General features: G+C 34.8%; 1 protein-coding gene across 6 annotated transcripts; it reads right to left on the reverse strand.

Annotated features, from left to right (window-relative positions):
- Positions 1-1,332: 1,332 nt before the first annotated feature.
- On the reverse strand, positions 1,333-13,902 carry LOC125664496 (uncharacterized). 6 transcript variants are annotated; one of them, XR_008798967.1, is made up of 8 exons: positions 10,348-13,894; positions 9,052-9,211; positions 8,856-8,967; positions 8,677-8,711; positions 8,519-8,587; positions 6,572-6,667; positions 6,172-6,292; positions 3,242-4,256 (listed from the first exon to the last, which is right to left on the reverse strand). XR_008798967.1 is itself a non-coding variant. In XM_056150971.1 (7 exons), exons 3-7 carry the CDS (start codon positions 8,951-8,953, stop codon positions 1,897-1,899), a joined length of 402 nt encoding a protein of 133 aa, XP_056006946.1. In that variant the 5' UTR covers positions 8,954-8,967; positions 9,052-9,211; positions 10,348-13,902; the 3' UTR covers positions 1,333-1,896. The 6 variants fall into 6 exon arrangements, 1 of the variants encoding a protein (XP_056006946.1); XM_056150971.1 differs by lacking the exons at positions 3,242-4,256; positions 6,572-6,667 and adding an exon at positions 1,333-1,975 and having other exon boundaries at positions 10,348-13,902; XR_008798969.1 differs by having other exon boundaries at positions 6,172-6,278; positions 9,052-13,896.
- Positions 13,903-14,284: the final 382 nt, after the last annotated feature.

Here is a 14,284-nt window from a genome sequence, read left to right on the forward strand (position 1 = left end):
ATTGACTTCAAATTGTGTGCATCATTGAGTTTCAAGTGTTACTTCTAAATGAATGAAATTCTACACCATAATACATCATATTCGTGACGTCATATCTCCGGAATCATGCAAGATAAGACCATAAAATTTTCAATGCGCAATTAGGCATTCATTTTAAAGCGAAAATCTCATTTTTGATAAATTCCTCATTTGGACCCAAAATAGCATGGCTTGTCACATATATCAACATATATTTATAGATTGCTTAAATATTTCTGTCAGCGCAATATGCACAAGTGCATACAGTTTTTTGGGTGTCAAACTCAATTTCAGGAATTCTAAATAACAAAAGATTTATGGATATGCGTGACATCATGTCTTGCTTTTATATTATGAAAAAGTTCACATTTGTAATTATTATAAGCAGGGCAATTAAACAATCTGTGGTTTGCATTATCACAAGGTGAATCACAATTATAAGATGCTATTCTTTTCTTCCGTTTTTTCCTTGTTTTTTTTTTTTGTTCCCTGCTTCTTAGCTCCATCTTTCTATTTGTTCAATACAGCTTTCCTCTTTCCAAAACTTGATTAATGGGAGAAAGGAGGAGGGGACATATATGTCTCGCATCATAGCTTCAAATTACATCTAACAGCTTTGATTGTTTACCTAATTTTGGATTCTTTCACGTAAACACGTCTTACCAAAATAGTCATTCATCTACTCTACCCCAACTATTTTCCAGCATCAAGTTCAAATCCTCAAAACGCATCTGACAAATAAATACAATGACACTTACAACGTAAAGTCAGCACTCGATGAGATTTCAGGACAGGGCCGACAGCCCCTCCTCCAGTACAAAGAAAAAGCCTCAAAATGACAGAGTTCCACTAGTCTGTACTTACAATCCGCCCTCAAAGGTATTCTGAGAAAATATCTACCCTCTCTGCATGCTAACAAATGAATGACTGATGTTTTCAAGGAACTATAATGACATCATTTAGATGCGCCAGAAACCAGAGGACATGTCAGTACAGTCTAGACAGGATAACTTTTTACCGAATGGAGGGTTCAAAATATGCAAACCAAAATGATTTACCAGTGGGTGCATTTTTCATTGACAGTAATCACCGATTTGGAAAAAATATAATAGTGGTTATTGATTATGACCTAATTTGGTCAGATACCTAGAGCTATTTGGAAAGATTCTGAATACATAGATATTTGTACCCAGATACCCACTGACTTCACCAGTAGGGGTATGGGTTAAACCTTTACCAGATTATGTGCTCCATCCACTCGTATCATCAAATCCAAAACACTATAGCTTTATTTTATTTTTAACTTAAAACCTGTATATAAGTAAAACAAAAAAATATATGCTAATTTACTAGATTACTTTTTAATCTACAGGACTACGTGTCAATCAAATTTTCCCACGCCTTGAAGGTTGTGGAATAATCCATCAGTTCACAGCGGGTGTGACCGGTCGACAGGGGATGCCTCCTCCTCTTAGTTATCTGATCCCACCTCGTGTATATCCAGAGGTCCGTGTTTGCCCAACTCTGTATTTTGTATTGCTTATGTGAGTTATTGAATTGATCACTGTTCCTTATTTTCACCTTTTACAGGAGTTATGAGATTGATCACTGTTCGGTATCTTCACCTTTATAGGAGTTATGTGATTGATCACTGTTCGTTATCTTCACCTTTATAGGAGTTATGAGATTGATCACTGTTCAGTATCTTCACCTGTACAGGAGTTATGAGATTGATCACTGTTCGGTATCTTCATCTTTCACTTAGACACAATCAAGCAATATCCTGAAATATGTAGTCAGTTTTTGTGATTTTATGTCCTCCTCTCCAATACATGATCAGTGCCGGTGTGCCTAATGATTACTTAACATTTCAGGTTGCTAATTCTTTGCTTCGTGCGTAGGTTCACTTTTTGTTTTTGGCTTGTTTTGTCGTTCATTGAATAACTGTCCAGGTGGACTATAATTGAAAGAAGAAAAAGAAGTAAGTAAATTAAGTATAACATTGTCTAAATCTAAGCTCTGTAGAGTTTGTTTATAATTGAACAGCTTGGAGGCAATAGTAGAAGTATATTTGTAGGAAATACAGAGTGTAGACTAGAACTCGAAATAAATTTGAATACACGACTGAACTCTTATGACTAAGAATGTTGCTTATGGTGACGGCATTTTTTCATTTGCTTGTAACTTTGAGCTTAAGTAACCGGCGGCATGATTTAAAATGAATATCATCCATGACCCTTGGCGCTTTAAAAAGGCTATGATTGTCAACATCCATAATCATAGAGTTCATTTTCTATTCAGGTGTTGAAAAATCCAAGTACAGACTAACTGTGGCTTCTTCAAATAACGTATGTACTACTCTCAATGGAACAGGGTAAAGTTTTGTGTGAATAAGATGTGGACCTAATTGTCTGTTGACGTAAGATATCAGTTATTTCCTTGTGGACTAGTAAAATTTCTCACATCATATACATTATTATTGTATCTATATGGACATGCAGTACCAGGGTCATGATCCATTGATCTCATTGTCTACGAAAATGGGTACATTAAGTTTGATTGTTTCTGTGATGATAATATTTTCCCTAAACTCCTGACCTTCGTGGACAAGATTTGTGATAAATATTGCTAATATTTATACTTTCATCAATGTTTTAAAAGGAAGTCAGCTTTTATAACAACGACGAGTACCCCTTCAAAGTCAGCATGTCGCAAATTTTATGGTAATTATAACTATTCAATTTACCAATACAACCTGTCATTGGTCAAATACTGGTTGACGTGTTTCTTGCCAATTGTTAGGCAATTTGTACACTCTGATTTTACTATCGATTGCTTCGTATATCTGATGAAAATATAGGGTACACGTCGGATATGACTGGTCGACAGGGGATGCTAACTCCTCGTGGGCACCTGATCTGGTGTGTCCATGCCTCCGTGTTTGCTCTACTATTAATTGTGTATGCTTTTTAGGAGTTGTGATATTTATCGTTGCTTATAGTCTTCACCTTTTATTATTGTTTTATATGCTATTAATTATGAATTTAAATGGAAATTAATTTTCCTTTCAGATGTTCAAAACGTGTTTGCAACGTAACTGTTATGCTATGGTGGTAGTAAACAATGAAGGATCTATGATAGGTCCACCGGATGATCACATTTCATCTCAAAACGTATTTTAGATTCACTCTCCATTCTTTCATAATAAAATACAACACCAAAAAGCACATCAATGAGTTTTATTTTATTATATCACAAAATATCTACCAATTTATATCGAACTATATTATATTGAACTATCTGTATATTCCCAGTACAATAAATTCAATTCATATAGTCCCACAACGGTTATATTGAAGTTTGGATACGAATAACGATTCAGGTCTGTCCCCTGAATTTCAATATATCCGGAGTAGCCTGTATATCTTCAATTAACTAAACTGAACAAATGAAAGAATGAATTAAAACATGCATTCTAATGAATATCAGCTATAATGTCGATGTCACATGACGTGATTCCAGAATCCATATTTATAGGAGATTGTGGATGCGTCAATCTCGGTTTTATGTGGTATCACGTGATTTCATTATTCGTATTCATACGATATCTGAAAAAGTCTAAGTCATCATCTGGCTCTAACATCCTTTGTAAAGGTTTCAGTATCATAGGAATATGATATTTGATATTAAATTACTCATTTGACTTATGTTTATACATTTGTAAAACCTTCAAACATGGATGTCATGTAATATTTTGTATATGCCACAATGTCAATATTACATGTATATACGTGTCATGTAATTTTAATTATATGATATTTGATGGATGTCATGTGATATTTTGTACAGGCCACGGTATCAATATTATACACGTGGCATATCATGTGATTCCTAATAAAGGGTTGATATAAATTGTATTTGACACCACGTTTCCTTACCCGATATTTATAAAGAAAACTTCATTCGCGATATTTTGCATCACATGACTCCAACATCCTTGTTAAAGCAATATTTATAAAGCAATCGATGTTTAGAATTATGTCATCACTTTACGTCACCGTCTTTGTTTATATGGTACTGGGGACGTCAATGTCGAGGCTGTTTTGCGTCACATAGTCAGACTGTCTTCCACTTCTTGGCAGACGTTCCCTGCTGGACAATGACATGTACCCACGCTCCAGCGTCCCACGCAGTTGTCGACAATACATCTGGCCTGTGTTGAACTGCTTCAGGTATATCTACATAAATTTCTATATTATATTTATATTCTATTTACCAGATTTTTGTTTACAAAGCCACACAATACATAGCAAGAACTTATTCGACTTATCATCAGTTTTTAAATTTGAGGCAAGCTACTGACAAGTTGATCGTGCAGGGGGTTCAACAGTCTCGTTTAAAAGCAGCATTTAACAAATTCTATGGTCGTTATAACGATCTAGTTTGCATGGGTAAAATGATTTCTAATGTGTTTCATGCCGATTGTTCGGTCGTTCTTGGCACACTGATTGTGACTACGGATAACTCCTTTTACCTTATTAAGATACAGGTCTTGTGACAGGTGGGTCCAGTTGACAGGGATGCTTACTCTCCCTGATCCTAACTCTTGTGTATCTCTTTATTCTGTATTGCTTATAGGAGCTACGAGATTGATTACTGTTCGTTATCTTCACCTTTCATGTGATGCGTGTTTTATTATTTGCTAAGAGAACGTGCACATTTGCCAAATTTTTGTAGAATATAACAGTCTGTAACATGAAATTAAGTAGATTGAACAAGTAAAGATTGCAATCAGGGATCAATTTAATAGATCCCTCCAAAACTACGAAATTAAGAATAGGGCAAACATGGATCGATGTACACACCAGCAATGGGATCAGTTGCATAGATGGAGGAAACATTCACATGTTAACCGGTGAAATCCACCGTGACCCCTCTATCTTGATCGGGTAAACGGAGTCAAAATCAACTAACTATGGCCACACATCAAAGTAAGGCGATTTTCGGTTGTTAAGTTTAAATAACTTACAAGTTACCATGCGTAAATTTTACGTACTTGGAAATATTTATTTTGAACTGAGAATAAAACTATGAAAGAGAAAGTGTCTTTTTTGCTTTGTTTAGTTTGATAAATTGAATTGATATTAAGATAGCATACGTTGCAGATAATAAGTGCTGACGCAGGCTATGCGTTTGTGTGTGTGCAAAGTTTGATAATCTAAGTGGCAATGTTTAAAGTTTAACGTCAGAAAAACCCAAGAGTTTCTAACGATACTTCATTCCCTTACTATAACTTGATCTACCCATTAGTAAATCTAGATCACTTGAGAGTTTATCATAACATAATGGTGTCTGCACATAACTTAATGATTCTACCACATAAGGTAGAGCTGAATCGACATAACATAATGATATAACCACATAACGTAAAGATGTATCAACACAATTTAATGATGTTACCATTTCCCATATAAAAGGTATCGTTATAACGTAATGATGTTACCAGATGATGTAATGAAATATCGGCTGATTTACATTATAAGGCAGTAACGGCGTTCCATAGTCGAACAAATACCGTCATGGTACACTGTTAGACTGTGGCCATCAATATAGTAACATATTAAAACCTGTTCAGCGAATGTATTCAAACAAGATTTCGGAGTCTACTTCTCAGCGAGTTTAATCATATCCGTAAGACCTGTTACTTTCCTTCCTAATGGCGGGTGTCTGACGAAGTAATGAGCGGCCCATGGTTGAGAATCGAACCTGTGCCTCCTGGGCACCAATATAACGCTTTATTTACTAAACCACAACGTCCAATTTTAAAACTAAAAGATAGCTTTGACACATTTGTAGAGTTTGAATATTTAGACAGCAAAAAGATTTACCTGTGGGGTCTTCAATTGTTCTATTCCTGGTGTTTTATAGAAGACGGTGCATAATATTTTCCCGAATTGTTATTTTAATTTAATCGATAGAACTTCACACTCCTGTGAGACAATCGTGTTTATGGAAGCATTTCTTCCTCAGGGTGCATTACCTTTGTTTATAAACCGCTTAGCATTTTATGAAACGTAAACTATCTATACGATCTAATAACAAGCAACATGATTGTCCTATCATATGTATTCCTTACGTAAATAAATCACTTACAACAGTAGTAGAATAAGAGTGACGACACTGCCTACAATCAGAAACAAAGAGATGCTGATTAACTCCATGTATTCTGAAATATGCTGCAAAATGTCTCTGCTGTCGCTCTGTCTAATGACATCTGAAACCGAAGAGGAAATTTCACAATTATCAATACCATGTGTTTTGTATACATGATAGAAATTATTCTGGCTCACATTAGGTACACAAACTGCATTATTAGTTTCATTATTGTGATTGGTTGTGATTGATACACCTCACTGATATATACTGCTGTTATGCACTGTTACTAACTACTCACTCTTAATTTGATTCAAACAATATCTTATTCAAAATGAATTGATCGGACCGCAGTCACAACCTATTTTTACCACCTCCCTGCTTACTGTTGCATACTTACACGTGCTTGTTGGGTTTGCTGTTTAACGTTGCTTTCTAGTAATTTTGATAAATCCAAATGTATCAGATTCAGACCTTTGACTATGCCATTGCACGACTTAAAGAAAAAAATTAGGCTCTCAATCTCTAGAAGAAACTGATATAACTATGATTCAACATAACATAATCTACGACTGAGAGAGAGAGAGAGAGAGAGAGAGAGAGAGAGAGAGAGAGAGAGAGAGAGAGAGAGAGAGAGATTCTTGCATGCAAGGTGAAGATAACGAACAGTGATCAATCTCATAACTCCTACAACCAATACAAAATAGATAGTTGGGCAAACACGGACCCCTGGATACACCAGAGGTGGTATCAGGTGCCTAGGAGGAGTAAGCATCCCCTGTTGACCGGTCACACCCGCCGTGAGCCCCATATCCTGATCAGGTAAACGGAGTTATCCGCAGTCAAAATCAGTGTGCCAAGAACGGCTTAACAATCGGTATGAAACACGTATATTTTCAACTATTCTATATCTTCATGTACTTGTGCAGATGACTGGAAAAAGGCACGTGTTGTACCACTTTTCAAATCAGGGGATGGATATTTAGTTAATTATTGGCCTGTATCAATTTTACCCTGTGTTAGCACAATTTTAGAAAGGCATGTTTTTAATTCATTTTATGAGTATTTGTCAGTAAATTCTCTAATTACAGATTGTCAGTCTGGGTTAAGACCAAAATACTCATGTGAAAGTACTCTTATTTCTCTAGTAGATAGATGGCTTAAAATATTGATGAAGGTAAACTTACTGATGTACTTGCGGAAAGCATTTGACACTGTCAGTCACAAGGTTTTATTACACAAACTCAAGTCAGTTGGCATATGCAATGATACTTTTGAATGGTTTAAATCATATCTAACAAATCGTACACAGAGAGTTATTTGGAAAGGCAATTTATCGGATGAAAACAATGTCACCATTGGAGTTCCGCAAGGCTCTTTTTTAGGCCCATTGTATTTTATCCTGTATATTAATGACTATCCACAAGCACTGAAACATTGTCATGTAAATATGTATGCAGATGATACTTCACAAGATGTAACAGATAAGTCAGTGGAAAACATTGCGTCAAAGATGTGTGAAGATCTTCAGCGCAGTATAATGTGGATTAAGGAAAATGAATTAAGCTTAAACCTGTCTAAAACTCAATGTATGCATATTGGATCGGCACAGAAGTTATCAACGTATCGAATATTAAATTTTGTGATAAATAACCATGTCATAGAATGTGTTTGGGAGTGAAAATTACTTGGTATTATTATTGATGAAACTTTGTCCTGGAAAAGTCATATAAAATCACTTATGAACAAGATTTCCAAGTGAATTGACATTTTAAGAAGAATAAGATATTTTTTGTCAAACGATGCTCTGCTGAAGATTTTTAATACTACGATTTTTCCACATTTTACATATTGTACTATATGGAGCAATCCAAAAAAAATGCTGAAAATGTGAATAAGCTTTCTATATTGCACAAACGAGCTGCAAGGGTAATTCTTAACATCGGCAATTTTGAAACACCATCTAATGTCATGTTTACAGAACTTAAGTGGTTGCCTCTATCAAATTTATTTGTCTATAGAAAAGTTATTTTAGTGTATAAAGTTTTACATGGTTTTATGCTAAATTATTTATTATCACCATACTTTTTAAGCTTCATTTTGCTCCTATTTATCTTACATTCATAATCATTTCTGAAGTTTTTATATATTCTACTTCTCTTAATCTGTGTTTATTTTACTAATATCTGTCTATATGTATGTTATATGCAGGACCATATTGAAAACTAGCGTTATCGCTAAATATGTAATCCTTGATAAATAAAGGTTTTATTGTTATCATTATTATGATGAGAGAGAGAGAGAGAGAGAGAGAGAGAGAGAGAGAGAGAGAGAGAGAGAGAGAGACCTGTGCTGGTGGTCTTTTGTTCGTTGTTTGTTAACATCTCTTTGTGAATGGTTGAGTACTTCCGAGAACCTACAAGAAGATGCAACATTGTTTTATATCGCATTTTGAATTGTTATCATTTAGCTACTGTAATTTTAATACGTTTTGGTTCATGATACCTTGATGCAACTTTTGAGTTCTTGTTCCTGCATATCTATGAATATAAAGAATGGAAAACATTGTTTGATATGCATTGAATACCGATGTAGTAAATTCTCCATTCAAAGACGTTTAATTATTAACTTTTGATACTATTGTACGAGGACATGACAAATCATTCCAATGTACATGTAGATACCCTGTTGTAAGTTCCTGTTCCGCTGTAAGTTCTCCATTTATTTCAATGGAGAGGGTTGGGGCCGAATATTTGACAGTGTCAGCAAACCCTTTTGACATTCTCCAGTTGAATTCTACAAATATCGAAGGAATGACTTATTCATAATGAATATATTGTGTGCATTGAACCAATCTGCTCAATATGAAAACACACTAACGAATACTCGGTGTTGTGTGTTCATTCGTTGTTGTTGGTCATCCAACTTCTGGGTCGCAGTTATTGGGACTACATAAACAGGGCAAGCGGCACAACACTCCATAATATCCTTTCTTTGCACGGTTCTTCACACTTCCAGCCAATCAAACCAGGCTCGCATGCTTACGTCATAACAAAAAAGCAGATATCATGATCAATCACTATATGATATTATAATCAGAGGTCGTGATCTTAATCTTTCAATAGAAGATCATGTACACTTACAGTGTATTTGATACAATTGTTGTTCTTATCCTTCTATATGGATGTGAACGGGGTTTTGGAAGCAATGACATTATTGAAAATATACTCTTAAAATTTTGTAAATTATTATTACATGTCAAGTCATCAACTCCAAATTATATGATTTATCGTGATATAGGTCGACCACCATTATGTTTACATATCAAATCAGGAATTGTTAGTTTTTGTTGTCGGGTGATGCATGGGAAAAATGAAAATATTGTTATTTGTGATATAAATCTCGTGTTCATAAATTTCACAAGGGGTGTGAACCAAAATGGATTTTGAATTTAAAGAAAATATCAGATGACTGTGGAATGTCTAATGCTTTGTATAATGCTGTCAAAATGAATACTAACTGGATTATCTGTCATCTTAAACAAAGATCGAAAGGTATCTCAATATAACGAATCTTCTGAAGGTATAATATACAGAATTTTACAAATCTTACTTTTAAATGTCAAGAATATATATTGTCAAATATTTCAATACATAAACAACGTATATTAACCAGGTTTAGAACCACAAATCATAAATTACCCATAGAAACGGGAAGGTGGCTAGATATAGATAAAAAAAAAAGTAATATTTGCAGTTCTGATATTGGAGATAAGATGCATTTATATTCTTATGTGTCTTGTTTTAAATAATATTAGGCGACATTATGTACCAGAGATATTTCATACTAGACCTAATGTGATAAAATTTCATAATCTATTTGTAACCAAAAATGAAAAAAAAAATTTAAGATTGTGTAAATATATACAATTAATTGCTGAGAGATTAAATCCTCCTGGTTAAATGTATATAGTCTATTATTGTATTTATTCATTATCAATATTGTGATATCTATTGATATGAATTACTTGTACATACGTGAATATTGTTTTTGAATGCTTGTTTAATATGTTCTCTATGTTGTGTTAAAAACGAATGAGAAAAAAAAATTGGTCAATATATTTATATGGATCAATATGAATTTATGAATAACCATGAAGTAATAGCCGTGTAAGACCTTTGCATTGCTTGCTGATTTCGTCCAAGTATTCATTGTAGCAACAAGGGATACCATCCGGCCTACAAAAATATGATTCATAGAATTCTTATTTTCTGAATAACAGGAAGAAATCAATGGGCAACCTACAATTTGGCTATCCGTTTCTAACACACACTATCAAGCCTGTAATGCTTATAACAGGATGTGCTAAATCAAACGGATTCAATAGAATCAAATTCTGAACATTTTAAATACGTTTTTGTTTTAAATTATCAATATCTAGAAAAGATTAATGTAAGATAAACACCATCCACCTTTTGTACTCTCTATCACAGAAAACAAGATATTGGAAATGTCTAAGAAACAAAACGACAATGTTCAACACTCTCATTTTCCCTGGTGAAAAAATACAGCAATTTGCAAATACGGACGTTTTTACGAGAGAAAAAAACCCAACATCGGATGCAAATTACAAGCACATTTCCCTATTAGCAACGTTCATTATCTACCGCAAATTAAATCTGTATACAACCCCATGTGCTTTTCAAAGGTATTGGCAATTTAGATAAAATCAAAATACGGGATGTTTACCCCTTCTAGATACTTGTTTCCCAGGGGCCTGAGTTTGTCTTATTATCGATTTTGTATTCTTTATATGACTTAATCAGAATAGTCACTATTCATACAATCGGATATTGGGTCAAATGCTGTCTGACATGTTTTATACCAATTGTTAAGCCGTTCTTTACATACTAATTTTGACTACGGATTGCTTCGTTTGCCTGATCAATACTTAGGGTGAGTGTCACCGATCATCGGAGGATGTTACTCCTCCTATCTGGATGTATAAGGATCCGTTTTACCATACTCTGATTTCTGTATTATCTACAGGGTTTATGAGATGCCTGTTATCTTGACTCATCAATAAAATAATCAAGGGTCATCAATTCATTCTTTGTGATAAGCATCATGCTTAATTCAAAAATGTTCTTTTCAGTTTTCCTCAAAACCGAAAAACGAAGAATGGGATTCAGGTGGCTGATAGTTAAAGTATTATTCTCTAAGACAGACAGCTAGCCTGACAGTGGAAGCACGTTGGGTAAAGTTATGTGTTTATATGCGAAGAAAACCCAACCAGATTGTTGCGTGGAATACAGTGCTAGAATCCTACATTGAACTGCAAATCTATGAATGTACTTTATTCTAAAGAGGAGAAGGAAGTTTTAAACATTGGAAAATGTGGCGGAAAATAAATAAATCAACTTCAATTTTACAAACCAGGAAATAGTTAAGAAATAGATAAATTCATGAAGTGGGTCAATCATATGATCGAATCCAGTGAAACGAACAGACAATTCTAAATAGGCCTATTGACAGTAAAAAAAAAAAAAAGTATGACGATGCGGTGTTTTCCGATTTGTGCCTCTATTATGGTAAACTTATGGAGATCATTATTTTGAATTAGATTTCTTTCTGAGTACTTTAATTGATATCTTTACAATTGTAATGGCCATATCCTTGATCATGATTGCGCTGTAGCTACAAACTTGTGCGTATGCATCCTGATAGAAATAATGTGTCTATTCCAACGCTTGTGAATTCCGACAAAAATGAAAGTAGAATGTTAATAGAAGACATAAACATGTTTGACAATACAGAAGAGTATGGGCTCTAATGCTTCACACCAGCATACTTTTCATATAGAGCTAACGTGAAGTACACTGGCGTGAAGCGTCACAAATCATACCCTCATAATATGTATCCCTCACTGGATTTTCCCGCAATACTTTTGAGCATTCTTTTATATCGTATGCTTGCAGTTACAGCTATATTTTTAGATTTCCTTTTATTTCTGTCGGAATTCCATTGGGCACGAATTGTGCTCCTTTAATAGCTGACCTGTTTTTATATTCTTATGATACAGAATTTAGAAGGCGAAAACAAAGAACAGTGATCAATATCATAACCCTTTTAAGAAACACAAAAAAGTAGTTGAGCAAACACGGACCCCTGGACATAAGAGGAATGGGATCAGGTGCCTAAGAGGAGTAATAATTTTCTGTTGACAGGTCACAACCGCCGTGAATTGTCCGTTATCTTCACCTTTCCATCTAATAAACAATTGATGCACCAGAAATGTAAGATCTTGAATAACAATAGTAAATACATGTTATAATCTCCACAGTAGACTATGTTAAAGTGAATCACTAGAATTTCTGAACAATAAGAAATGCACTGCATTTTACAGTATAACAACCTCTGAAATCTGAGTGACCTCCAAATCTCGTCAACATGCTATACTGCATAATGCAGTGCATTTGTTATTGTCGAGAGATTGTAGTGGTAGATCCCAGTAGAGCCTTAGACAATCGTTTATCGTAATGTAAACAAAATGTTTAATTATGGGATTTGTGTAATAGATTTGAATTTTGTAAACTACATCCGTCGTAATAATTCAGTGGTGGTGCGTTCGCTTTGTTCGAGCCCTGCTGGAGCCATGGCCGTGTCAAACCCAAAATAAAAGCATATGTAAGGATTGGATCCTTACCAAATCACTCGATATATGAAAGTAAGAACCACGGGTCTTTTGGATATGATCTTAACAAGGGAATTCCTGTGTCGTGCCAGCCGTTGACACGTTAATTAACCCATACTGTTACGCCCCTGAACTAACGTTAATCAAATGGCTCAAGTTGTGTTACTTCACATACAGCCGTTGAATAATGAGTGATAAAATGGTCGATGGGACGTAAAACAAAATGTTAACCACCAACGCATTTTTTTTCAACACCATAAATGCAATGAAAAACGGTAAAAATAGATGCGGTCTCCTCCCGGTGCAAAGTTGTATGCTTCAAATTATGATTATCGTGCGAGTAAGAACAACAGATTTATTTGCTAAGCATAAGGAGACAATACATCTCAGTATATTCATTTACATCTATAACTGTAAATAGGAGTACGGTGGATCATATTGAAATAAAGTTGTTAACCCAGTTCTTTCATTGCATATCCAAAGATTTAAAAGGCAATTACAGTATGCTAGATCCTATAACTGCGTTTCGTTTGATCTTATATTGTTTAGCGTCCCACTGGAGAATTGTTAACTCATATATCATATGGAGACGTTACCAATGCCGGTGAAGGACTGTAAAGTTTAGGCATTTGCTTTGCGCACACGGACATTAAGAAGGAAGGGATCTTTATCGTGTCACGCCTACTGTGACAAGGGGCCTTGGTTGTTGTTGTCTCACCGAAGGACCACTCTATTCAGTCGCCTCTTACAAGCAAGGGGTACTGAGGACCTATTCTAACCCAGATCCTCACAGATTTCTCAGGCTGGCAGTATAGGAGTTTACTGAGTATGTTAATAAATACAAAAGACAACTAGAACCCGGTGAGATAAAGTGTATATCTTCACTGAAAAGCGATACGTTCTCTGTACCACACAGTCAATTTTTGCTAAAGGTCTTGGAGTCTAATCATTGCTTTTTATTAATTCCAAGTATGCTGTTTACATCTCTCAACTGATTAGATACACAATATATTGGTCCTCCTAGGCACCTGATCCAACCTCTGTTGTGTCCAGGGGTTCGTGTTTGCCAAACTATCTATTTTGTATTGCTTTTAGGAGTTATGAGATTGATCACTGTTCGTTATCTTCACCTTTAATTCTCTAAGATAATCGGATCCAATGTAAAACTGACATTATTTTTAAGAGTTATCCATGCATATTCTGCAATATTGAAGTGATATTATAAATGATGCACAAAAATATGTTCACGGTGAAATATTTCCTGGACGAAATATCGAGTAAATGGTTGGTACTTATGTAGTGAGCCCAATATATTGAACAGGAACCACTGACTGTAGTGTGAATAAAGGAAGTAATAAGTGATAAATTCAGGAAATATTTTTCTTCCTCTTTAATATGAAATGTTTCTAACGCGTTTCC

Source organism: Ostrea edulis, chromosome 1, assembly GCF_947568905.1.
Source record: "Ostrea edulis chromosome 1, xbOstEdul1.1, whole genome shotgun sequence".
Classification (NCBI taxonomy): domain Eukaryota; kingdom Metazoa; phylum Mollusca; class Bivalvia; order Ostreida; family Ostreidae; genus Ostrea; species Ostrea edulis.

Coding starts and splice junctions, on each gene's coding strand:
- LOC125664496 (XM_056150971.1), bottom strand. CDS start 8,953: ATGTCAAAAGGGTTTGCTGACACTGTCAAATATTCGGCCCCAACCCTC. Junction 8,588..8,676: donor AACTCAAAAGTTGCATCAAG/GTATCATGAACC, acceptor ATCTTCTTGTAG/GTTCTCGGAAGTACTCAACC. Junction 1,976..6,171: donor ACTCTTATTCTACTACTGTT/GTAAGTGATTTA, acceptor TTTCAATTATAG/TCCACCTGGACAGTTATTCA.